Source organism: Sylvia atricapilla, chromosome 30 (genome assembly GCF_009819655.1).
Source record: "Sylvia atricapilla isolate bSylAtr1 chromosome 30, bSylAtr1.pri, whole genome shotgun sequence".
Classification (NCBI taxonomy): domain Eukaryota; kingdom Metazoa; phylum Chordata; class Aves; order Passeriformes; family Sylviidae; genus Sylvia; species Sylvia atricapilla.
In genome coordinates, this window is record NC_089169.1 from 1,707,968 (window position 1) to 1,731,513 (window position 23,546).

Consider the following 23,546-nt stretch of genomic DNA (forward strand, 5'->3'; position numbering starts at 1 on the left):
CAGGAAAAATGCCAGAGGTGGATGGGCCCAGGCAAAGGGATAAGGAGCTCCCACATTTTCACCTTTCCTTGACCTTTCCTCAAAGCAAACATTCCTTAAACCCTCCAGTTAGGAAAATTACAGAGAAACAGGTTCTGATTTTCTTGAGGAAGTAGATCCAGTGCCTGTCCCCATCTCCAACCCTCCCAGAATGTCACTGAGAGCCCCGAGCTTGGCCCAAACTCCTGCAGTGAAGTGGCAGCTGGCACAGCCCCAAACTGGCTTTGGGCACCTGGGCAGGGAAGGAACTGGACACGGATCCATGGAAAATCCCCGGGGTCTGTCCAGGTGTGGGGCTTGGGTTTCTTCTTTGTTTGAGGGGGAGAAGGAGGGAAGGCACCAGGGCAGATCCAAAGGGTTCAAAAAACCACCATGAGAACTGGATGAAAGAGGTAAAGTTTGACAAACTGGGATCAAATCTCACATTATTGACATGGAAAACCCCAATCTGGGGGGTGGTGGAGCCAATTCCAACCATCCCACCCCCCCATAACCAACACCAGCCCAGCTCAACCCAGCCCTGCACAAGGGAGGCTTGTTGGGTTTTTTCCTGCTAAATAACTTTTTTTTTCCTTTGTAAAATAAAACCTTTCTGGGGCCTCCTGGAGCTCCAGTTCCATCCTGAGCGTCCACCTGAATGGAGGCTTTGTCATCCCAGCAGGGCTGCAGCTCCTCAGGGAACCTAAACCCCTGCTCCAGCTTGGGGTTGAAGACTTGGAGAACTTTTAGGAGAAAAAAAAAAATATAAAAACCATCAAAATCCTCAATTCTGCCCATTTTTAGCACTGCCTATAAAGATTTATGCCAAAATAACCCACTCACCCCAGGGCCATTGTGCCCCTCACAGAATATGCCCAAATCCTGTTGGGTTTTTTTTTTTTACCCAAGTTTATTAGTTTTTTAACTTTTAATATATTTAACCTTTTATTTATTTTTTTTAAAAAACAAGAACAACAAAACACGTTTTGGTCTGACATTGGTTAATGGTCCTTTTCCCCCCCCACCCCTCCGTGCTGGGAGGTCTCACAGCATCCTGGGGGATGCAGGAGACAGAGCCAAGCCCGGCTCCTTCTGTCTTCCAAATAAATAGAAAGAAAAGGAGAAAAAAAAAAAAAAAAAAAAAAAGAAAAAATCAGTTGGAAATTTGTCCTGTTACAGCTGGGAGAGGCCACGGAGAGGGAGAGACTCAAAATCCATTTACCGAAGAGAAATGAGGGGATTAAACTCCGTGAGACACAAGGAGTGACTCAGCCCCGCAGCTTCCTTCCCCCAAGTACTTCCATAGTGTCATCCCATCATTTAGGCACTGAAACACCCAGGAATTCCCTGCTCCTCCCTCCCCGTTGGGTGGAGCAGGGCTTGAGCCGGCTGAAAGCCGGACACAGGTCAGGGAAAAGGGGCCTTTCCCCTCCCCGGTGAAGGAATGGTTGGGCAATCAGGAATAACAGAGCCCGGCGAGGGGCCAATCCCAGGGGCTGCGGGGCGGGCAGGAGCCGCCCCGGTGGGTTGGAGCCATCCCGGTGGGGTCCCCGCCTGTCCCGGGAACCGCAGTGGATTAAGGCAGCAGGTGAGAGGTGGAAGGGCACCAGCGGTGAGTGTGAGGCAGAGCTGCGGCCCGGCGGGCGCCCGGGGCCCGGAGGGGCCGCGCCGGTGGCAGCAGGTGGCAGCTCTCGGGTCCGGGGCGCTCAGTCGGTTTTGCGGTGGTTGTTGTTGAGGACGGGGTGGCCGTTGGAGAGGGGCCCGTTCTTGGCCACCTCCTCCTCCTCCTCAGAGTTGTCCGTCTCCTCGCGGTCACTCCGCTCATCCTCCACCACCTGTGGGCACAGGGAAAAGGGGCTTCAGGCAGCAGCCCCCCGTTTTTCTGCCGTGCCTCAGTTTCCCCATTTAACCACAGCACTTTCTCCCCACTGAGGGCTCTCTGGGATCCGGGCAGCCAAGGCCAGTCGGGATTCAGGATCTGGGGGTCTCCCCTGCAAAGCCCCATCCTCCATCCAGCCCAAGTGGGTCCTTCCCCCGGTGACGTCCCCACGGGCCCAGGTGCCCTCTCACCTTTCCAGTTATGAACTTCTGGGCCATGCGGATGATGAGGTAGGCCCAGAAGATGTGCAGCGACTGCAGCACCACCATCATGAAGTTGAAGAAGTAGTAGCCGAAGAAGGCAGGGTAGAGATCCAGCGGATAAACCACTGTGCAGTGCATGATCCTGCCAGGAAAAGCCACTCCTGTCACGGGCAGAACCAGCACCCCACCCTCTGTGAGAGTCCCCCAACGCCTGCCTCAGTTTCCCCTGGTCCCCAGCAGAGCTCACCAGAAGGGCAGGATGACCAGGCGGGTGATGATGAAGACGGCAGCGAAGACGATGAAGATGTTGTTGCAGGTGTTTCTCCACCCGGCGTAGTTGAACATTTTGGCAGACTGTGGGGGCAGAGCAGGTGAGCTGGGGAGAGGGCACAGGGTGGGGATGTGGTGGCAGCAGGGGAGGGGACACACCAACCTCCAGCAGATAATCCGAGGAGTCGTGCAGGGCCATGATGAGCGTCCCAGCACGGATGTAGTTGGCGAACCAGGAGAAGCTGATGAGGATGATGGTGGCGACGTGGTGGATGATTTGCTCTTTGAAATCCTGTGACCAAAGCAAAGGGGAGCCCAGAAATGGGGGTGGGGGTCACAGCAGCCCAGATCCCACCCATGGCAAACCCCACCCCACAGCCCCTCTGTGTCCCCACACCCTCCCACACCACCCAGGTGAAGAAAACCCTGCTGAGGTGTCCCCGTGTGTCCCACCCCCTCCCAGAGCCCCCACCTTGCGTTTGACGTCGGAGGCGATGCTGAAGAGCAGGGACCAGTAGAAGGAGAGCTCGATCATGTAGTACCAGTACTGGGAGGGCAGCATGCTCTGGGGGCAAGGGACAGGTCAGGGGGGTCCTCTGTGTCCCCCAGAGGGGTTTGGTCCCCTTCTGTGGGCACCATCCGGGTGTCCTGGGGACTCCCAAACCACCAGGGCTGCCAAGAGACGCTCCTGCACCCCCACTGCTGATCCTGGTGCTCAGGAAAAGCCGTGGGGTGGCAGCAGGGGTGGGATCCGTGCTCACCTGGATGGGGTATCCCTTCCACACCTCCCGGAGGTCGTAGAACCAGGGTTTCTGTGGGATGGGGAAGGGGAGACAGAGGAGTCAGAGGGGCCAGGGGCGCTGGGGGAGCACGGGGTGGGGGCAATACTCACATCCACTATGACAGCCATGCCAGCAATGAAAGCAATAAGGTAAAAGGTGAATCTCCAACTGGAAAAAGGAAGCAGACGGTCCTCAGACGGGCACCGGGGAGCAGCAGGGAGGAGGACGGACCCACCGGCCCCGGGTCCCACATCTCCCACCCTCCCAGGCCAAGCTGGGGCTCCCAGAGCCCCCCAGGGTGGAGGGACGCTGAGGCCAGGCAGGAAGGGGGGCTCTCACCTGGCCTCCCGGAATTTCTTGAGCAGGCTGGGCCGGTCCTGGTTGCGGCGGCGGCGGAACCAGCGCTCCACCTGGCGCACGGTGCAGCCGCTCTTCTTGGAGAGCATCTCCACGTCGGCCTGGGGACAGCAGGACAGCCCCACTGTGTCACACGGCCCTGACTCTGCCACCCTCACCCCCTCCCAGGCACCTCTGGGACCCCCCAGCCCTCACCTGCTTGGGGTGTTTGGTGGTGGCAGCATAAAACTTCTCCAGCACCGGGTTGGGGCTGGCTTTTAACCGGACCTTCTCCTTGACATTCAGGAGCCCGGCCAGGGGGGTGGCCACATACCTGGGGAAGGAGTCGGGGACATAAACGTCCCCATTTCTGTCATCCCCCTGTATCATTTGGCCCCATCAAAGCCACCCAGGGACGCACAACCACTCAATGCCTCCTGTCTCCCCGTCCTGCTGCGCCTTTTTCAGGGTGGGTTTTGCCACAGGGGAGTCCCCGGGTCCCTCTGTCACGGGCTGTCCCCACTCAGTTGAAGGACGGTCCCCCCCCTCTCCTGCCATCCCAACAAAGCCGGGTCTGTTCCCATTGTTTGCCCAACAAATCCCTCCCTAAAGGCCCGGTAAGGGCGGGGGATGCACAAAGCCGCGTTTGTGTGGGGAAAGGCGAGCACGTGGGTTTGTGGTGGGGGGATCGGGACCCCCACGGGCACCCCCAGCAAGGCTGAGCACAAAGGTGCCACATCCCAGGGCTCAGCCACAGCCCCCAGGGCGTGGGGACAGCCAGATCGGGGCCCAGGATCCGTCCCCACCCCCAGGGAAGGGACTCACGTCTCAAAGAGGTGCCGGACAACGAGGAAGAGGAAGGCCAAGGGGAGGGTGATGTACAGGTCAGAGGCTTTGGCATAGACTCGCCCATCCCGGTCCTCCAGGTCAGCCCAGGTGAGGTTTGCCGGGAGCCAGAGCCGTTCCCACCAAAAATAGCTGTACAAGGTCTGAAACATGCTGTGGGGAGGGAAAGGGAGAGAGGTGAGAGGGACATCTCTGAGGAGACAGCTGATTCCCACCCCGGACTCCCACAGCGCTGCTCCACCAGGCACCTCAATTTCCACCCCGGCTCCCAGGGAGGCCGCGGTGAAATCCCGGTCGGAGCGGCCGGCGCTGGGCTCGGGCCCCGAGGGACTTTGTTCCCTGCAGCCCAGAGGTCACAGGGTGATCATTAACAGGGGCCCCAGTCCTGCTTCCGACCGGCAGCTCGGGGCCCTGGAACCAGCCCGAGCGAGGAGCTGGGCGCCCGCCTCTGGACTCCGCACCGGGAAGGCAACGCCGGCTCGGCAGCGGGATGAGGAGCAGGGAAAACCCCCCCGAGGCTGGTTTGCCTCCCGAGAGCTGTGTGCGCATCCCGCGGCCGATCCAAAGCACATTCCCGCTGGGAAACGGAGGCACGGAGCCCACCGCCAGCCTCTGGAGGCCGGGCACAAGCACCGGCGCGGGATTAGGGATTTGCTGGCGGCACAATGAGCACCTTTGTGCCTGAAAAAGGCTCCGGCCGGGCCCCGGCAGGGGAAGCCGCCTCTGGCCGCGGGGTCATCGCATCCCGGCGCCTCGCCCCTCTCCAGCGGCCGGTTTTGGGGAACCCCGCGGGCTCGGGATGCGGTCGGTGGGGATCCCACCCGCGGGAAGCGAATCCCCGGCACGGCGCAGGGACTGCGGCGAGGGACGGGGCGGCTCCGCTCCGCTGCGGGAGGAAGAGGAACCACCGTGGCCGGTTTCGCAAGGGCAGGCGGGAGGGAGGTGCCGCAATTCCCGGCTCCCGGGGCCGTGCCGCGGGCAGGTAACGGGAGAGCAGCGTGGGAGGACGGGGTGAGCGCCCGGTCAGGGCCGGCAGCTCCTTCTGCCCCGAGGCACCGGCAGCACAGCGCCGTGTCCCGGCACCGGGGACCCCGAGCCGGGGGAGGAGGGGGCCACGGCCAGGCCGGACCCCTCCCCAAGGTATTATTTTAGCGGCCATCCTGCTGGAAACGGACAAAATCCTGGCGTTTTTTAAGTCGCGGGCAGAAAAAACGGGAGCGGGAGGGACCCGGGCCCGGAGCCGCGCGCCCTGCCCGGGGCCGGGGGCAGCGACCCCGGCGGGGCCCGAGGCCGCTCCGGGCCCCGGCCGCGGCCCCGGGGGCCCGCCTCCGCCCAGCCGCGCCCGGCCAGCGCCGGGGGGCCCCGCCGGACCCCGGCCGAGGCCGTGGAGGCCCGGGATGGCTCCGGTGCGCGCCCAACGCCCGCAGAAAGGCCCGGCCGCGGCCCTGGCGCGGGGGGGCAGCGAGCGGGAACCATCCCGCGGCCCCCCCACGGGCGGCTCCTCCCGGAGCGGGGCGGCCCCGCGTGTCCCCGCCGCCCCCCCGGCCGCACTCACCCGCAGCCGCCGCCGGAGCCCTCACGGAGCCGCCGCTCGGAGCCCTCACGGAGCCGCCGCTCGCCCCCTCCGTCCCGCGCGCGCCCCGCGCCAGGCAGCGGCGGCAGTGACGTCACCGCGAGCCGGGAGTGACGTCACCGCAACGCCGCGGGGAGCGGCGCCCGCCGTGGGGCGGGGCGGGGCGGGCCCAGGCGTGAGCAATCAACCGCCGAGAGACGGGATCGATCTGCGCGCCCCCTATAGACCCCGGGGTGCCCCATAGACGCCCCATATGCAGCCCCTATAGACAGCCCTGTAGGTGCCCTTTGCAGCCCATACACTCATCCCTATACCCACCTCTATGTGTGCTCTGTGCTCATCCCTACACACCCCATGTGTGCCCCATGTGTGCCCCATGTGTGCCCCATGTGTGCCCCTTATCTGTCCCTCTGCACGCCCTTGTGCGGGCCCCATGGCCCCATAGGCCCCTGTTCAGCCCCGTGCGTGCCCTCGGCTCCCCCCGGGCCCCCCACGCGCCCCATTTGTGCCCCCATGGAGCCCCACAGACCCCACTCGCCCCTGTCGCCCCCAGGTGGCCGCGCCGCGCCACTGCACTCCAGGGACGGGACCCCAAACCCGCGTGTCCGTGGAGCGCAGAAACCCGAAATGATGTCAGGGTGTCAGATCCGTGTGCAGGGGGACAAGTCCTTTACTTGCCAAGGGCTAAGGCCACATTTTGAACGGAGGGTGCACGGGTGTCCTCCCCAGCCACACGTCCACCCGTGTCTCAGTGCACGGACCGAGGTGTGGGACCCCCCCGAGGGGGCTCCCCCTGAGTGGGACCCCCCTGTGTTAAGGCCACTGGGAATTCCGGGGTGGTCCTGGGGGGGTCCTCAGACGGTCACCCCTCATCCGTGTGTCTCCCCGCAGGGCGGGGGCTCGGGGGGCTGCGGGCGCAGGGACCCCACGGGCACGAGGTGCTACAGGAGGGTACAGTCCAGATCCGGCCGCTGCCGCTGCCGCCGCTCTCCGGCCACACGCCCGCCCACCTGCGGGGACAGGGACAACGCCGGGGTGTGGCGGCACCCGCAGAGACCCCCAGACAGCCCCTGCAGAGCGGGAGGCTCCCGGTTACCTGCGCTGGCAGCAGCTGGGAAGGAGCAGGCGGAGGATGAGGATGAGGATGGTGCTGCTGGTACTCCTCGTGCTGCAGCTGCCGCGCCAGCTCCAGGTCGCTGAGCACGGAGGGAGGGTCCCGTCCCTGCTGCAGGGACAGGGCCACCATGTAATCCTGGGAGGGAGAGGAGCACAAAGAGAGCTGTCAGCACCACGAGCCCAAACCCTGCACGATCCCCCTGGAGCCGGGATGGGGACTCAGGTGTCCCCCGGTGCCACCGCTTGTCCCCTACCTGGTCCACCTGGCTCTGCTGCAGCCGGTGGTCCGGGAGGGCCGCGGTGGCCCCCTCCTTGCCCGGGGCGTGGCTGAGGTGGAAGTCGGTGTCACAGAAGCAGCTGTCCCCATCCACGCTGTGCAGGCTCTCCCACACCACCCCCTCCTCCTGCAGGAAGCCCTGGTCCGTCACCAACAGGTAAAGGTGGCCCTGGGGAGAAGGGACAGGGGACAGTCAGCCCTGGCGGGGGTTCGGGGGGTGCCCGGCGGGGTCCGGGGCCGCACCTTGTGCTTGATCATGGTGCTGAAGTGGTTGTTGCGGAAGAAGACGCCGAGCTCTCCCTCGCGGGCGCGGGCCGTGAGCTCGCACAGCCCGTGGAACGTCAGCTGCGACGCCGTGGACTCCAGGAACTGCTCTGCCACCAGCCCTGCGGGGACAGCGGCGGCGTGTGGGGCCGGGCTGTGCCCCCGGGGACCGCGGGGACGGAGCGGGGCGTTACCTTCGCTCACCAGCCTGGAGTCGCTGGCCTGTTTGCAGGTGATGATCTTCTCCACCAGCTGGTTGTAGCTGAGCTTGCCCACGGCCTGGACCTGCTCCGGGCTCTGCGGGACGGCAGGGAAAAAGGGTGAGCTCCTGGGGAGGATGGAGCCAGAGGGGTCTGGAAGGGAAAGGGATGCTCAAAGACCACCCAGTGCAACCTCCTGCCACGGCCAGAGGAGACACGGACTGGCTCAGGTTCAAACACCACAGAGGGGTTTGGGCTGGGATGTTCTGGGACCATCTGGATCCCCCCAAACCGCAGGCAGACACACCTCCCGCTAGACCAGGTTGCTCCAAGCCCTGTCCGACCTGGCACTGAGCACTCCCAGGGACAGGACATGGGATGGGACTTTGGCCAGGATGAGCCCCAGATCCTCACAGCGGAGTTCTCCAGCCCTGGGATCACTCCAGGGAAGCCACCAGCCGGGTGGGGGGTCTCACCTGAGGGTCCACCAGCCAGCCGTGGTAGAGAGGGATGTTGAGGAGGTCGAAGACGATGCACTCGGGGGTGTACTCGAAATCTGAGACCCCCGTGAACCTCACGTTGACGTCCAGCCCCGTGGAGAGCTTTGGCAGGACTGTCATGCTGTCACTGATGTTCTGGGGGGCAGGAGGAACAGGGAGGGGTCACTCCTGGAGGGGCCACCCCAAATCCTGCAGCCAGCCCAGCTCCCCGGGGTTGGACGTTCTGGGGTTGCTCCTCACCTGCTGGAAATTCAGCTGCAGCCCCTCAGAGGTGTCCCGGGGCTGGGTGGCCAGGATGCAATTCCCTGCGAGGCAGAGGGGTCACCCCAGTCCCGGCACTGGGGCGAGAATGTGGGGGTCCCAGTGGAGCCCCCAGCCCATTCCTGGGGCCAGAGCAGGGATGTGGGGTCCCCACTCACCCAAATGCGCCATCAGCTCCTCGGCTGTGATCACCTCCTTCTGCGGGGGCAGCTTCACCTGGGAGCAGCCAGAGGAGGCTGGGCACCATCCCCGGGATCCTTCCCCTCGGGATTTGGGGAGAACCCCCCCAGACCCCACCCCGGAGCCCCCCCAGACCCCGCTCTACCTTCCACTGCAGGAGGAGGATGTTGATGATGGCCAGGAGCGGGCAGGGCCCGTTCTCGCTCTGGGTGACCACCGGCGTCCTCTCCCCTTTCCAGCTGATCCACTTCACGCAGTAAAAATCCTCCTCCCGGGAAGGGGGCTGGCCCCGGGGGGGCTCGGCCGCGGCTCCCGGGACGGGCGGGGGGACCCCCGGCGAGGAGCCCTCCTCCTGCAGGGGCTGCTCCTCCCGCGGCTCCTCGGGGGAGCCTCCCGGGGGTCCCTCGGGGCCGGACACCTCCCCCGGCCGCCCGGGTCCCCCCTCGGCACCTTCCCGGCCGGCACCGGGAATTCCGTCCCCGACACCGGGAATTCCGTCCCCGACACCGGGAATTCCATCCCTGACACCGCAAATTCCAACACTGGGAATTCCATCTCCAACACCGGGAATTCCATCTCCAACACCGGGAACTCCGTCCCTGACACCGGGAACTCCGTCCCTGACACCGGGAACTCCGTCCCTGACACCGGGAACTCCGTCCCCGACACTGGGAACTCCATCCCCGACACTGGGAATTCCGTCCCTGACACCGGGAATTTCATCTCCAACACCGGGAACTCCATCCCCGACACCGGGAACTCCATCCCTGACACCGGGAACTCCATCCCCGACACCGGGAACTCCATCCCTGACACCGGGAACTCCATCCCCGACACCGGGAATTCCGTCCCCGACACCGGGAATTCCGTCCCCGACACCAGAGATTCTGTCCCCAGCACTGGGAATTCCGTCCCCAACGTTGGAGACTTCATCCCCACCACCGGGGGTTCTGTCCCCATCACGTCCCTCCTCCGGGGGCTGGGGTGTCCCCTGTGCTCCGGGGGCGGCTGGTGGCAGTGTCCCCTCCTGCTCCATGGGACCGTCCCGCGGGGCCGGGGCTGCTCCGCCTCTGATCAGGCTCCTGGGAACGCTCCGGGGCTCTCCAGGAGCAGCCACATCCCAAATATCTGCCTTTGGAGGGAAAATGGGGCTATTGGAGGAAAATATATACATACATATATATATATGTATATATATATATATATGTTTTTATATATATGTTTATATATATGTTTACATATGTATTTTATATATATATATTTGGGTTTTTTAGTCCAATTTGGCTTGTCTAGGTGAGGGTTTTTTTTTTTCTCCCCAATTTCTTTACATTTGCTTCAAAATCGTTGGGAGAATCGGAAGATTTGGGGGTTTAATAGCCAAGATAATTGGAAATTTGGCTTTTAAAGGGACAAAGGAATTTGAAATTTTGGCTTTGAAATAGGCAAAAGATTCGGAAAGTCAAGAGAATTAATTGTCAAATTCCAGTTTCAAACCCCGGGTTTTCTGCCCTGGCTCCCCCAGAACCCCTCCAGCTCACCAGGAATCTTCTGAGCCCCTAATTCTGCCAAGGTGGGGTCCTGGGCCCTCTGGAAAGCCCTGCAAACAAACACCAATTAAACCATGTGAATAAACAATTTAAAAGTAAGTAAATAAATAAGCAAACATAAGGAAATAAAACAATATCAATAATAAATAGTGCTGATAGGGAGTTGAGCCTGTAAGTAAGGACTGACAGACTGACACTAAAAACTAAACAAATAAAATAGAAACCGGCATGAAATGAAATGAAATGAAATGAAATGAAATGAAATGAAATGAAATGAAATGAAATGAAATGGAACCAAGGTGCAAAATGAGAAAAACCTTTAAAAATAAAAATAAAATAAAATAAAATAAAATAAAATAAAATAAAATAAAATAAAATAAAATAAAATAAAATAAAATAAAATGTACTACACAAGGGAACTCGATGGGTTTGAATTCCCACTCCTGGCCTCGCCCCGAGCCCGCGGCGGGTCCGGCCAGACCGGCCAGACCGGGGATCCCGGGATGTGACCGGGGTGTGACCGAGGGTCCCGGGGCGGGTTTGGGGGTCCCGGGGTGTGACCAGGGGGTCCCAGGGTGAGTCCCGGGGTGTGACCGACGGTCTCAGGGTGTGACCGGGGGTCCCGGGGTGTGACCGAGGGTCCCGGGATGTGACCGGGGGTCCTGGGGCAGGTCCCGGGGTGTGACCGAGGGTCTCAGAGTGTGACCGGGGGTCCCGGGGTGTGACCAAGGGTCTCAGGGTGTGACCGGGGATCCCGGGATGTGACCGGGGTGTGACCGAGGGTCCCGGGGCGGGTCCCGGGGTGTGACCGGGGGGTTCCGGGGTGTGACCGGGGTGTGACCGGGGTGTGACCGGGGGGTCCCGGGGTGTGACCGAGGGTCCCGGGGTGTGACCGGGGGTCCCGGGGTGTGACCGGGGGTCCCGGGGCGGGTTTGGGGGTCTCAGGGTGTGACCCAGGGTCTCGGGGTGTGACCGGGGTGTGACCGAGAGTCTCAGGGTGTGACCGGGGGGTCCCGGGGTGTGACCGAGGGTCTCAGGATGTGACCGGGGGTCTCAGGGTGTGACCGGGGGTCCCGGGGCGGGTTTGGGGGTCTCAGGGTGTGACCGGGGGGTCCCGGGGTGTGACCGAGGGTCTCAGGGTGTGACCGGGGGTCTCAGGGTGTGTCGGGGGTCCCGGGGCGTTGCCGCCCCTCGGTGTCCCCGGCCGCGGTCCCCCGCCCCCGCTCGGATCCCATCCTGCCGTTTTCTCTTGCTTTTTCTTCGTTTTGCTCCCCTAATCCTTGTTTTTCCTCCTTTTTCCTACTTTATGTTCCCTTTTCCTTACTCTTCCATCTTTTTTTCCTCCTTTCCCCCTTCTTTTTTCACTTTATCCCTCCTTTTTAATCCTTTAAACCTCCTTTTACCTTTTTTCCTGTTTTTCTCCTTCTTCTTTCCTCCTTTATTCCCTTTTCCTTCTTTGTTTCTTCTTCCTTCTTTTTTTCTCGCTTTTCCCTCCGTCCCCTTCTTTTTTTTTTTTTCCTCTTTAATCTCCTTTTTTATTCCTTCGCGCTCCTCTTTTTGCTTCTGTCTTCTTTTTCCCCTAATGTTTTTTTTTTTTTTGATCTGTCCCTTCTTTTATCCTCTTCCCTTCCTTTTTATTTTTTTTTTTAACCCTTTTTTCTTCTTTTTTTTCCCCCTGTTTTTCCCCCTTTTCCCAGCCCGGCACGGGCCTGTTTTCCACCTCCAGACGCACGCTCCGGGTTTCTGCGGGAAGGCGGATTTAGGGCGGGGGGAGGAGGAGGAGGAGGAGGAGGAGGAGGAGGATTAAAGGTGTAATTTTGGGGGTGCAGTAGGATCCGGGGGGGCCGCGCCGTGAAGCGGAGGCGCTGGGGAAATTGGGCTGTCGGGGTTTGGGCTCGCAGCAGGTTTTGGGGTGTCAGCGGGGCCTGGGGGGGGTGTAAAGAGCAGATTTTTGGGGTGTAAAGAGCAGATTTGGGGTCCCCCCGAGCCCCCCCCCCCCCAGCCGCGGGGGATGCCGGGAACGGCCCCGCCCCCTCCCAGCGGCCCCTGCGGCGGGGGGCGGGGCCAGGCCCCGCTGGGCTCTGCCGGGCTCTGGGTTATACTGGGTTAGACTGGGTTACACTGGGTTATACTGGGTTATACTGGGTTATACTGGGTTAGACTGGGCTGTGCCGGGGCTTTAGGTTATACTGGGCTGGACTGGGTTATACTGGGCTGTGCCGGGCTCTGGGTTATACTGGGTTATACTGGGTTACACTGGGCTGTGCCGGGGCTTTAGGTTATACTGGGTTAGACTGGGTTAGACTGGGTTATACTGGGTTAGACTGGGTTATACTGGGTTATACTGGGTTATACTGGGCTGTGCCGGGGCTCTGGGTTATACTGGGTTAGACTGGGTTAGACTGGGTTAGACTGGGCTGTGCCGGGCTCTGGGTTATACTGGGTTAGACTGGGTTATACTGGGTTAGACTGGGCTGTGCCGGGGCTCTGGGTTATACTGGGGTTTACTGGCTGGACTGGGTTAGACTGGGGTTTACTGGGCTGCACTGGGTTAGACTGGGCTGGACTGGGTTATACTGGGCTGGACTGGGCTGTGCCGGGGGCTCTGGGTTATACTGGGCTGGACTGGGGTGTGCTGGGCTGTACTGGGCTGTACCGGGCTCTACTGAGCTGTACTGACTTACACTTGGCTGTACTGGGTTATACTGGTCTCTGCTGGGTTATACTGGGTTGTACTTGGCTGTGCTGAGTTATACTTGGCTGTACTGGGCCCTATCTGGCCGTACTGGGTTATACCGGGTTGTGCTGGGTAGTACTGGGCAGCCCTGGGTTATACTGGGCAGCCCTGGGTTATACTGGGCCATACTGGTTATACTGGGGCCATACTGGCGGCTCGGGGCGCGGATCGGTGCCGTCATGGAGCGGTTCGTGGCGGGGAGCCGGGCGGCTCTGCAGGTACGGGGGGCTGGGAGGTCTGGGGTCTGGAGCTTGGGGGGCACGGACACGTCAGCATCCCGGCCCCTGAGCTGCGGGCTCCAGGAGGTGCCCAGGAAACAGCCAGCAGGGAAATCGGGGTGCAGGGGGAGATGAGCACCCCATGGATTGGGGTGCCGTGGGGAGCTGAGGTGCCCTGGAAAACGGGGTGGCCAGGATCTCTGTGCCTGGGATCTGTGCCCGGGATCTCTCTGCCCGGGATCTCTGTGCCCCAGGAATGGGCTGGGTGCCCTGTCTGAGGTGGCACAGCCACACCAGGGACACCCCGAAATGTTTCCCAGCCCCATCCTGGTCCTGCCCCCAGACCTGCCGAGGGGTTTAGGCTGCAGCTGCTCTCGGTTTTTTTCCCTCAGCTTCTGCCAAAAATTAGCGAATCTGGGTTATGGCAGCAGAGAATTGTCCCAATAATCAGGGCCCGAGGGTGGGGCGGCTCCCGCAGGAGTGACAGCGGGGGACGGGGCCCGGGGGAGTGACACGTTTGTCCTGCTGCTGCAGGCAAGCAGAAGAGGGTGAAACATCGTGTTTGGGCAACAACCAGCCCCAAACTCAGCGTTTCTAGAACAAATGGGTTAAAGCACTAAATGCTTCCAGGGCTGTGGGGCTGGGATGGTCCCTGTCCCCACGGGGGCCAGTGGCTGAGGTGAGTTTTCCTGGAACCCCGACCCACCTCACTTCACACACAGAGCCCAGACCCTTCAAGTTTTAGTGCCAGAAGAGGATCCTAGCCAGGCCCAGGGATGTCAGGACCTCGTCCAGAGGGTGGATTCTGTGGGTGACACCTGTGATGAGTGGCTCCGGGGACACTGTGATGAGGGCAAGGGAGCAGTTTGGGGGTTTTGGAGGATGAGGCCGCACTGATACTGTGCCTGATCCCTCCCATCCCCGCAGGATCACATCCAGCAGCACCAGGAGATCCACGTGGTGATGGGCAATGAGGCCTGTGACCTGGACTCCACCGTCTCGGCGCTGGCCCTGGCCTATTTCCTGGCCCAGGTGAGGCTCGGCCACTGGCCCGGGGGCCGCGGGTGGCCCGGGGGATGCCCCACTGGGTGTCACCCCGCCGGGTGTCACCCCACCGGGTGTCACCCCCGCCGCAGACGTCCCCGGCTCCCAAAGCCGCCTTCGTGCCGGTGCTGAACATCCCCCGCGCCGACTTCGCGCTGCGGACGGAGACGACGTTCCTGCTGCGGGATCGGGGAATCCCGGCCGCCTCCCTCATCTTTCGGGATGAGATCGACCTGGGGGGGCTGCACCACGCGGGGCTGCTCTCCCTGACGCTGGTGGATCACCACGTCCTGCCCGGGTGAGCCGAGGGGTGGCACAGCGGGGACAGCCAGGGACGCCCGCCCAGAGCCTCGGTTGATTTTGTCACCCGGGGTGGGTCAAACGGATCCGTTTGCGGGGTGTTTTTAGGGAAGGGAAGGAACGCAGGGGTTCCCCGGGCTCTGCCAGGGGTGACCCTTCCCCGTTGCCCACCAGTGCCGACGCTGCGCTGGAAGAAGCCGTGGTGGAGGTCCTGGACCACCGGCCGCTGGAGCGGGACCGTGGTCCCCCGTGCCAGGTGACGGTGGAGCCGGTGGGCTCCTGTGCCACGCTGGTGACCGAACGGATCCTCCAGGGCCCCCCGGGCGTGCTGGACAGAACCACGGCTGCACTGCTGCACGGTGAGCACGGGGGTCCTGGCTGAGCCCCCAGCCCCGAGGGACGGTGGCAACACAGCCCCGCTCGTCCCCACAGGCACCATCTTGCTGGACTGCATCAACCTGAGCCCGGCCGCGGGCAAGGTGACACCCAGGGACGTGGCCTGCGTGTCCCTGCTGGAGGAGAGGTTCCCGGAGCTGCCGGCCCGTGACGCTGTGTTTGGAGCCCTGCAGGCGGCCAAGTTTGATGTCACAGGTGTGTGTGCCAGGGCAGTGGCACCCAGATGTATCCCCCTCTCCCTGGGGACAGGAGGGTGCCCTGGGCCTCAACCCCTGGCCACCTCCCAGGGCTGACGACAGAGCAGATGCTGCGGAAGGACCTCAAAGTCCTCTCCAGTGACGACGTGGTCGTTGCCATCAGTGGCGTCTTCGAGGACCTGGAAGTGAGACTTGGGGGTGAGGGGGAAACTGAGGCAGGGAGCGGCTCACTGGGGACATCGCGGTGATACCAAGGCCCCTGCCCTCTGTCCAGATCTTCCTGCTCCGGCCTGGCTTGCTGCAGGACCTGGAGGCTTTCTGCCAGAGCCGTGGCTACGCGGGGCTGGTGGCCATGACCGTGTCCTTTAATGAACACCACGAGCCCACTCGGAAGCTGGCGGTTTACAGCCGGCAGGAGCCCCTCCGCAGCACGGTGAGTCGGGGCCGGGCATCTCTGGGCAGTTCCCAGCTGTGGTTTGCCCCAGAACCGCCCGGTTTTGGATGTGCTGGGGTGATCCCAGCCCCGTGCTCGCTCCCCTGCAGCTGTGCCGGGCGCTGGAGGAGGCGACGACGCCGTCCCTGCTCCTGCAGCTGCTGCCCAGCCCCTGGCCCTGCGTGGTCGCCTACGCCCAGGGCAACGCCGTGGCCACTCGCAAGAAGGTGCTGCCCATCCTGCGGGCAGCGCTGGGGGGCCTGGGGGCTGCCGGGGGCCCCGAGGACGACGTGGTGCCCCCACCCACCCCCATGAACAGCCTGGTGGAGGAGTGTCCCCTGGCACAGGCCGTGCCCCCGCTGTGTCCCCAGGATGTCCTGGAGCGGGTCAGCCGCATCGCCGTGGGGCAGCCCCCCGGCTCCCCGAAATAGCAGCAGGCACCCCGTGGGTTTTTGGGGTCTGGATGAGAAGTTGGGGTCCCTGAGCAGGCCCGGTGGGGTGCTGGGTGTGGGGGGGTTGCAGCTGCCTTTGTTAGAGCTCGGCTCCTGGCCCTCCTCATGGTTTGTCCCCTGCCCCAAAGGCTCCCTCTGCCCCAAGGGTCCCCAGGGTGGGGTTTTGGGGATGCCACGGGCAGTAATTGCACTCCCTTAATGAAGGCATTGGGATAGGGACATTAATGAATTTTTAACAATCTTCCTTCCTTGGGGGGCAGAGGGGGGCCCCAGAGGGTGGGCCCAGACAGGCAGCCGTCCAGGATTGTCGCTGTTTTCCAAGGATTAAATTTCCCTTTTCTTCCAGTTTTGACTCTTGGCTTTTATTCTGGGATGGGTCTGGTGCTGCCCCACTCGAGATGGGGATGCACCCCCTCCTTCCCTGGGGTGCAATCCCCTCTGTGGTGGGTCAGAGGAACATTTTGGGGTGTCCAAGGAGGGGATGTCAGTGCAGCCACACTCCCGAGTCCAGCCCAGCCAGGAGGAAACTGGCTTTGCCATAAAAAGTCATGGCCTCTGCCTGCTGTGAGTATCAGTGGGCTTGGCTTTTCCCAGTGGATTTGCTGCTCCAGGAGCAGAGGAGGGAGTGAGGAGCTTGGGGCAGCTTGTGCACCCACCCCTTGGGCCAGCACAAGGCATTTATTTCAAGGGTGGAATGTTTTTCCCAAAAAAACCTGACCCGAACGTGACACAGGGCTGGAAAAGCCCAGCTCCCACCAGAGCATCGCCGGAGCACAGGGCAGGGGAAAGGCTGTCACCCAGCACGTGCTATTCAATATTTAATCCTGGCGCTAATTAAACTATGTACACCCGCGCCTGAATTCCGGAGCCCTTCCCGGGTCAGGCCCTGTCCGGCCGGGGACAATCCTGGGTGGAGGTGGCCCCAGCACGGTCCTGCCCGAGGCCATGGAGGCTGCTCAGGTGGGTTTTGGAGCTTAAAAATAGGAGCATATCCTAAAAAAAGGAGGGAGGTGGGAGTCTGGCAGCGGTGGGAATGCCGGCTGGAGGCACTGAGGGCTCGGTGACGCTGAGACACCTGAGCACTGGGGTTTGATCCTGGTTTGGCACCGAAGCATCGGGGTTTAATCCCGGTTTTGCTCCAAAGAATTGGGGGGTTTAATCCCAGTTCCAAATTGAATCCTGGTTTGACACCAGAACATCTTGGGTTTAATTCTGGTTTGGCACCAGAATATCAGGGCTTAATCCTGGTTTTGCTCCTCTGTGATGTTCTGGGAGGCACCAAATCTGCCTCTGCACCATGACTGCTTCCCTGGGGAAACTGAGGCACCACCATGCAGCCCATGGGAGACACGGGAGTGGAAAAAGGGAAAACTGGGAGGGTTTGGCACGTGTGGGCTGCGCCTGGCAGCTCCTGGCGTGTTTCAGGGGGGTGGCTGTGTCCTTTCCAGGTGGGGCAGGAGGTGGGGGCTGCTGTCCCCGCTCCCTCCCCGTGTCACCGGCCAGTGCCTCCGGGAAGGAGGGATTTTCCAGAGGAACGACGACCCAAAGTCACCGGGAGCTGGGTGAGGATGGTGCTGCATAAATACCGCGGGGTTAAAGCACTCAAGGTCGGCTTCTCCTCCAGCGGGGGGGGATCAGGCAGTTCAAGTTTGGGCTGAAAATGCCAGGAATCTGCAAGATCCGAGAGGATGCGTTACAGGAGCGCCCAGCTGGTGGCTCAGTTGGGTGCTGCTCAGAGAGGGGTGGCACCGAGGGGACTGAGGGTGCCGTGGCCTGGTACTCACACGCTACAACACACGGGAGTTGCTCCACTGTCGCTCCCGGCCGCCCTTGGACCTCATCTCCTGGACAGCACCGGTCTGCAGAGAGGACTGTCACCCACCTGTGCCACCCCCTAGCCCAGCCCTGAGACCCAGCACCCCCAAACTAACACCCACCACCCAGCCCTGAGACCCAGCACCCCAAAACTAACGCCCACCACCCAACCCTGAGACCCAGCACCCCCAAACTAACGCCCACCACCCAGCCCTGAGACCCAGCACCCCAAAACTAACGCCCACCACCCACCCCTGAGACCCAGCACCCCAAAACTAACGCCCACCACCCAGCCCTGAGACCCAGCACCCCAAAACTAACGCCCACCACCCAGCCCTGAGACCCAGCACCCCAAACTAACGCCCACCACCCAACCCTGAGACCCAGCACCCCCAAACTAATGCCCACCACCCAGCCCTGAGACCCAGCGCCCCTAAAGCAACACCCACCACCCAACTGTGAGACTCTACCACCCCAAAACCAACACCGACCACCCCAAACCACCACCCGTCACCCAACCCTGAACCCCAACACCCCAAGGCTGAGCCCCAGCCCCCCAGCCGAGCCCCCCCAGCCTGCCCAGAGCGTGGGGGTACCATGGGCATCCCCTCTCCCGCAGCCATGTCTCCGGAGCCGATGTGTGTCAGGTGGACGAAGTTCATGGGCTCCCCGATCATGGAGCGGTCGATCCGTCTCCTCCTCTTCTTCTGCAAGGGGATGAAGGCCATCAGCCCCTGCTGACCCCACACCCCTCCCCGAAATGGCTGCACCGGAGGTACTCACGGGCTGGGGCTTCTCCACGACGCAGCAGCCCAGCTTGTGCCAGAAGTCGCTCATGCTCGCGGTGGTGGCAGCCAGCGTCCCCCCGTGCTGGCACAGCTGCCGGGACCCCTGTGCAGGGTCACTCCATGGGGACACCTGGCCGGGGTGGCACAGCGTGGAGAGCAGCAGCTGGCTGTGGGTGGGAAGGGAGAGTGATGCTTCCAGGCCCGACTTCCCCAAATCAACGCTAAAGCAACTTCCCATCAACCAGTAAAAGCCAGAGACGCCCCAGCAGACCCCTGGGGCCACGCACAGGCCACCCAAGGGGACACCTGGCATTGCAAGGAGACCCCCCAGGGATCAGACAGAGACACACCAGGGACCCTGGGCATCACACAGAGACCCCCAGAGCTGTCCCCACGACCAGGGCCAGATCAGATCCCTGTTCCCCACCCCAGGGCAGGACACGGCTGAAGGATGCTGCAGCAGGACGAGGGGGATGGAGGCAGCCGTGGCAAATCCCAACTCCCTGAGCCAGGCGGTTATAAATATCCCGGCCTTTCCGAAAGGGGGCCGGAGGTTGAGCTCTTCCGCTCCAGCTTTTGAAATGCAGACCGGGGAGAAATAAACAGGCGCTGGTGGGATTTTATTCCAAACTCCCACGGTACTGCCTGCGGTAGGAAAGGGGGTGTGGAAAGGGGGGTTCACCCCCCAAATTGAGGCTTCCCCCCACGCCAAAGAAAGGCGATTCCTTTGCTGCAAAAGCACCCTGCTTTTGGGGAACTCACCCACCCACGGGGGCCCGTGGCCCGAGCACAGCCCTGTATCGGCCCCGGGAGAGTCTCCGCCGGCCGATGGGTGCCGGACCCACCGCTCCGGCAAACAGGAAAAGTTCCTTCCCCTGCCCCGGCGCCGGCGACACCGGATGGACCAAAGTCCGGCCTGCACTTCCTGCTGCCGGCGGGGAGGAGCGGGGCAGACCCCAAAAACGGGGGGCTCCGAGCCCAGCCTCGGCACGGCCCCGCCAGGACCTGGCCCCGTGGAGCGACCCTACAACCGGGGCCCGGGGCCCGCGGGGTGTGCCCCCCGTGCCGCTCCCCACGGCGGGCCTGGCACAACCAGAGGAGCCCCGTGTCCCGTGTCCCCGTGTCCCCGTGTCCCGTGTCCCGTGTCCCGTGTCCCGTGTCCCGTCCCCGTGCCCCAGGCGGCCCTTCCCGGGGCGCGGACGCCCAGCACGGGCAGGCTGCGGCACGTCCCGCTCGGTGCACAGCGGCTCGGTGCCCACGCCGTGTGTCCGTGCCAAACCCGTGCCAAACCCGTGCCAAACGCGGCCTGTCCCCCGGCGGCGGGGCGGAGGGGCACAGGGGGCTGCCTTTCCTCCCCAGCCCGATCTCCGCAGGGAACGCGGCTGCCCGAGCGCCGGGAGCCGGGTGCCGCCGAAGGGCCTCTCCGGGGAGGAACCCCCAAACTCGGCACTGCACCCACTGCCGGGGCGCTGGAAAGGCTCCCGGGAGCCCCCAGAGCCAGCTCGGCCTCGTACCACCCACCGGTGACACCCTCCAGGGGTTCCCCGAACCCTCCGGGCCCCAAATCCCCCCGGGCACCCGCCGGGGCCTCACGTCCTCTGAGGGCTCCGGCTGCTGCCGCGGCTCCGGGCGGTTCTGGTCCGGTCCCAGGGGCGGCAGGAGCCGCGATCCCCGCTCGGAGGGGTCTCAAAGCCCCCGCACGCCCCCAGCCAGCCCGGCGATCAGCCCACCCGGGCAGCTCGGCGGCCCCGGGCAGGGCGGCTGCGGGCCCGGCCCGTGCCGGCACAGGCGAAATGACTTCCCGCTTGGGAAAGCACCACGGGCCCTGCGCCACCGGCGGGCTGCGGGCACGGGGGACCGGCTCCGAGCCCCCCAGAACCGGGATCACGGCTCCGAGCCCCCCAGCACCGGGGAACCGGCTCCGAGCCCCCCAACACCGGGGAACCGGCTCCGAGCCCCCCAGCACCGGAGGGACCGCTCTGAGACCCCCAACAGCGGGGAACCGGCTCCGAGCCCCCAGAACCGGGGGGACCGCTCTGAGACCCCCAACACCGGGGAACCGGCTCCGAGCCCCCCAACACCGGGGGAACCGCTCTGAGCCCACAGCACCGGGGAACCGGCTCCGAGCCCCCAACACCGGGGGGACCGCTCTGAGACCCCCAACACCGGGGGACCGGCTCCGAGCCCCCAGCACCGGGGAACCGGCTCCGAGCCCCCCAACACCGGGAGAACCCGCTCCAAGCTCCCCAACACCGGGGAACCGGCTCCGAGCCCCCCAGCACCGGAGGAACCCCTCCGAGCCCCCCAACACCGGGGAACCAGCTCCGAGCCCCCAGCACCGGGATCACCGCTCCGAGCCCCCCAGCACCGGGGAATCCACTCCGAGACCCCCAGCACCGGGATCACGGCTCCGAGCCCCCAGCACCGGGGAACCAGCTCCGAGCCCCCAGCTCCGGGGTCACCGCTCCCGGGTACCGCTGGGGGCTCCGGGAGCTCGGAGGGAAGGCCAGCATTGGGGGGACGGTGGGGAGAGTCTCGGGGTGCCCCGGCTGCGGGCCGAGCCCCCCGAGATGGGGCGGCAAAGTGGGAGGTGAACTTCATTTGCGTGCGACCCCCGGGACAAGGGCTGCGGGCACGGCGGGGACCCGCGGGGCTCCGTGGAGTGACGGGGTCCCGGCGGGGTTTGGGACCCCGGGGGTCCCGGTAGGGTCGGGAGGTCCCGGTAAGTTCGGTGGGACCCGGCAGGCCTGGGGATCCCGGTGGTCCCGGTGGGGCTGGGGTCCCGGACTGCCCGCCGAGCTGCCCGGGGATCGCCCCGCCGCCCCGCTCCCGTTCCGGTACCGATCCCGGTCCCTCTCCGCCCTCTGCGGCGGTTCCGGGGGCCCCCGGGGGAGGCCGGTTCCCGTCCCGGTGGCGGCCCCATTACCTATCCCGGAGCGGGAGCGGCTCCCGGTCCCGGTGTCCGGCTCGCAGCCCCAGGCGTAGCTCGGAAGTCCAGGTCCCGGTGCCGGTGTCCGCCTCGCAGCGGCCCCAAGTCGGCCCCGGGAGTTCTGGTCCCGATCCCTGTGGGAGTCCCGGTGCCGCTGCGGGTCCCGGCGGTCGGCTCGCAGCCTCAGGCGCGGCTCGGGGGTCCCGATCCCGGTGCCGGTGCCCCGCTCGCAGCCCAGGCGCGGCCGGGAGGTGCCGGTGGCGGTCCGGTCGCGCCGCCGGTGCCGGTGCCCCGCTCGCAGCCCAGGCGTGGCCCGGTGCGGACGCGGCGCAGCTCCCGCCGCCCGGCGCGGCTCGGCCCGGCCCGGCCCCGGCACAGCGCCCTCCGCGGGCACCGCCGGCACTGCGGGGCGGGGGCCCGGGAGTCCCGGCACGAACGGGGGACCTGGGGGCCCGGTAGGAATGGGGGTCCCGGTAGGAATGGGGGTCCTGGGGTCCCGGTAGGAATGGGGGTCCCGGGGTCCCGGTACGAACGGGGATCACGGCAGGAATGAGGGTCCTGCAGTCCCGGTAGGAATGGGGGTCCTGCAGTCCCGGTAGGAACCGGGGACCTGGGGTCCCGGTAGGAATGGGGGTCCCGGGGTCCCGGTAGGAACGGGGATCACGGCAGGAATGAGGGTCCTGCAGTCCCGGTAGGAATGGGGGTCCTGCAGTCCCGGTAGGAACCGGGGACCTGGGGTTCCGGTAGGAATGGGGGTCCTGCAGTCCCGGTAGGAATGAGGGTCCCGGGGTCCCGGTAGGAATGGGGGTCCCGGGGTCCCGGTAGGAATGGCAGTCTCCAGGGTCCCGGAGGAACTGGGGGTTGTTGAGGCCGGGGGTCCCCAGCTGGGCGTGGAGGGGTTTGGGGTTTCCAGGAGCACTGCAGGAATCCCAGGGGACCAGGTAGGGCTGGGGGTGCCTGGCGAGACTGGGGTCCCCAGCACGTCCTGGTTATGTTCCCATTTGACTCCAAGCCTCACACCCGCTTTTTCCGTGGATGCACCAGAGCCCGAGGGGCACCCAAAGGCAAGGGAACCCCCAGAGCACTCTGCAGCCAGTGTTGAGTGGTTTCACCATTTCCAGCTCCGTGCCCTTCCGCTTGCACAACATCTGGTGGGCTGTGGCCACCACCACAGCCTTGTCATTGCCACTGCCACAGCTGCTGACACAGTCCTGTGGCTCCAGCCACTGGCCCAACTGGACTGTGACTTCTGGGGTGTCCCCTCCTGCAGGTCCCCAACCCACCTGGAGGGTCCCACACAAGGGACACCCCTGTGTGAGCCCCAGAGCGTCCCTTCCTGTGTCAGCCCCCAAATCCCAACCATCCCCACCGCTCCCACTCCAGAAATCCTGAACAAGGCAGCACTGTCCCCACTCAGTCGGGTCTCTGTCCCACGCCTGTCCCCAGCCATCGGGTGGCCCTGGCTGATAATATCCCAAGTGTTTGTGACCTCATTTCAGCTGAAGAGCCCTCTTTTTTTTTGGTGTTTCTGCTGCCAGAAGACATTGTCCCCTTGCAGCCCTCCCAAGACTGTAGAGCCCAGAGCAGTGCCCTCATTGCTACGTCCCCTTGGGGGCTCAGCCCCAGGTCCCTTTCCAGAGAGGGACATCACATTCTTGGGGCTGTCACATGTGAGCAGGTGACAGAGACCCCAAAGAGCAAGGAGACGGGCGACCTCCAGCTTCTTACAAAGGTGCTCAGCCAGAGTGCACCCCACGGCCCCTAAAAACACAGCAGCTCGACCCCTTGGAGGGATCAGCAAACTCCAAAGGGCTCCCAGCTGGAATTTTCTCTGTGCCAAGTGCTGGAGGAGCTGAGCTGAGAGCCAGGGTCTCTTCTGGAGCAGGAGCATGGTCCTCTTTGCCCATGACAGTGCTGGAGGAGGAGAAGGAGGAGGAAGAGGAGGAGGAGGCAGAAATAGTCTGGCTGAAAGCCGAGCACTGGCA

General features: G+C 63.6%; 4 protein-coding genes and 1 long non-coding RNA gene across 7 annotated transcripts; 2 read left to right on the plus strand and 3 right to left on the minus strand.

Moving 5' to 3' along the window:
* Positions 1-907: 907 nt before the first annotated feature.
* CERS2 (ceramide synthase 2) lies at positions 908-6,024 on the minus strand. Of its 2 annotated transcripts, none has more exons than XM_066337948.1 (11): positions 5,890-6,024; positions 4,314-4,487; positions 3,705-3,822; positions 3,492-3,610; positions 3,263-3,320; positions 3,132-3,182; positions 2,843-2,935; positions 2,534-2,662; positions 2,348-2,454; positions 2,089-2,242; positions 908-1,853 (listed from the first exon to the last, which is right to left on the minus strand). In XM_066337948.1, exons 2-11 carry the CDS (start codon positions 4,484-4,486, stop codon positions 1,725-1,727), a joined length of 1,131 nt encoding a protein of 376 aa, XP_066194045.1. In that variant the 5' UTR covers position 4,487; positions 5,890-6,024; the 3' UTR covers positions 908-1,724. The 2 variants fall into 2 exon arrangements, with proteins under 2 accessions (XP_066194045.1, XP_066194046.1); XM_066337949.1 differs by lacking the exon at positions 5,890-6,024 and adding an exon at positions 4,595-5,505.
* A 535-nt stretch (positions 6,025-6,559) lies between these two features.
* Positions 6,560-12,126, minus strand: MINDY1 (MINDY lysine 48 deubiquitinase 1). Of its 2 annotated transcripts, none has more exons than XM_066337944.1 (11): positions 11,656-12,126; positions 10,244-10,302; positions 8,851-9,837; positions 8,684-8,741; positions 8,505-8,569; positions 8,241-8,399; positions 7,759-7,861; positions 7,544-7,686; positions 7,278-7,469; positions 7,004-7,159; positions 6,560-6,917 (listed from the first exon to the last, which is right to left on the minus strand). In XM_066337944.1, exons 3-11 carry the CDS (start codon positions 9,739-9,741, stop codon positions 6,849-6,851), a joined length of 1,836 nt encoding a protein of 611 aa, XP_066194041.1. In that variant the 5' UTR covers positions 9,742-9,837; positions 10,244-10,302; positions 11,656-12,126; the 3' UTR covers positions 6,560-6,848. The 2 variants fall into 2 exon arrangements, with proteins under 2 accessions (XP_066194041.1, XP_066194042.1); XM_066337945.1 differs by having other exon boundaries at positions 8,851-9,856.
* Positions 10,858-11,968, plus strand: LOC136373020 (uncharacterized). Its single transcript, XR_010745571.1, has 3 exons — positions 10,858-10,891; positions 11,034-11,054; positions 11,411-11,968. It is a non-coding gene; the product is annotated as an uncharacterized lncRNA (long non-coding RNA).
* A 665-nt stretch (positions 12,127-12,791) lies between the features above and the next one.
* PRUNE1 (prune exopolyphosphatase 1) lies at positions 12,792-16,374 on the plus strand. Its single transcript, XM_066337946.1, has 8 exons — positions 12,792-13,207; positions 14,135-14,239; positions 14,344-14,549; positions 14,726-14,910; positions 14,984-15,142; positions 15,235-15,329; positions 15,419-15,577; positions 15,688-16,374. The coding sequence occupies exons 1-8, from the start codon at positions 13,169-13,171 to the stop codon at positions 16,006-16,008; spliced, it is 1,269 nt and encodes a 422-aa protein (XP_066194043.1). The 5' UTR covers positions 12,792-13,168; the 3' UTR covers positions 16,009-16,374.
* A 460-nt stretch (positions 16,375-16,834) lies between these two features.
* On the minus strand, positions 16,835-21,941 carry CDC42SE1 (CDC42 small effector 1). The gene is made up of 5 exons (XM_066337950.1): positions 21,559-21,941; positions 18,628-18,799; positions 18,441-18,551; positions 17,814-17,888; positions 16,835-17,700 (listed from the first exon to the last, which is right to left on the minus strand). The coding sequence occupies exons 2-4, from the start codon at positions 18,679-18,681 to the stop codon at positions 17,817-17,819; spliced, it is 237 nt and encodes a 78-aa protein (XP_066194047.1). The 5' UTR covers positions 18,682-18,799; positions 21,559-21,941; the 3' UTR covers positions 16,835-17,700; positions 17,814-17,816.
* Positions 21,942-23,546: the final 1,605 nt, after the last annotated feature.

Coding starts and splice junctions, on each gene's coding strand:
- MINDY1 (XM_066337944.1), bottom strand. CDS start 9,741: ATGGAGCAGGAGGGGACACTGCCACCAGCCGCCCCCGGAGCACAGGGG. Junction 8,400..8,504: donor TGCAGCTGAATTTCCAGCAG/GTGAGGAGCAAC, acceptor CCTGCCCCCCAG/AACATCAGTGACAGCATGAC. Junction 7,470..7,543: donor GCACCATGATCAAGCACAAG/GTGCGGCCCCGG, acceptor CCTTCTCCCCAG/GGCCACCTTTACCTGTTGGT.
- CDC42SE1 (XM_066337950.1), bottom strand. CDS start 18,681: ATGAGCGACTTCTGGCACAAGCTGGGCTGCTGCGTCGTGGAGAAGCCC. Junction 18,552..18,627: donor TCGTGGAGAAGCCCCAGCCC/GTGAGTACCTCC, acceptor ATCCCCTTGCAG/AAGAAGAGGAGGAGACGGAT. Junction 17,889..18,440: donor CGGGAGAGGGGATGCCCATG/GTACCCCCACGC, acceptor TCCTCTCTGCAG/ACCGGTGCTGTCCAGGAGAT.
- CERS2 (XM_066337948.1), bottom strand. CDS start 4,486: ATGTTTCAGACCTTGTACAGCTATTTTTGGTGGGAACGGCTCTGGCTC. Junction 2,663..2,842: donor CCTCCGACGTCAAACGCAAG/GTGGGGGCTCTG, acceptor CTTTGGTCACAG/GATTTCAAAGAGCAAATCAT. Junction 2,243..2,347: donor CTGGTCATCCTGCCCTTCTG/GTGAGCTCTGCT, acceptor TTTTCCTGGCAG/GATCATGCACTGCACAGTGG.
- PRUNE1 (XM_066337946.1), top strand. CDS start 13,169: ATGGAGCGGTTCGTGGCGGGGAGCCGGGCGGCTCTGCAG. Junction 13,208..14,134: donor GGAGCCGGGCGGCTCTGCAG/GTACGGGGGGCT, acceptor CCATCCCCGCAG/GATCACATCCAGCAGCACCA. Junction 15,330..15,418: donor GCGTCTTCGAGGACCTGGAA/GTGAGACTTGGG, acceptor CCCTCTGTCCAG/ATCTTCCTGCTCCGGCCTGG.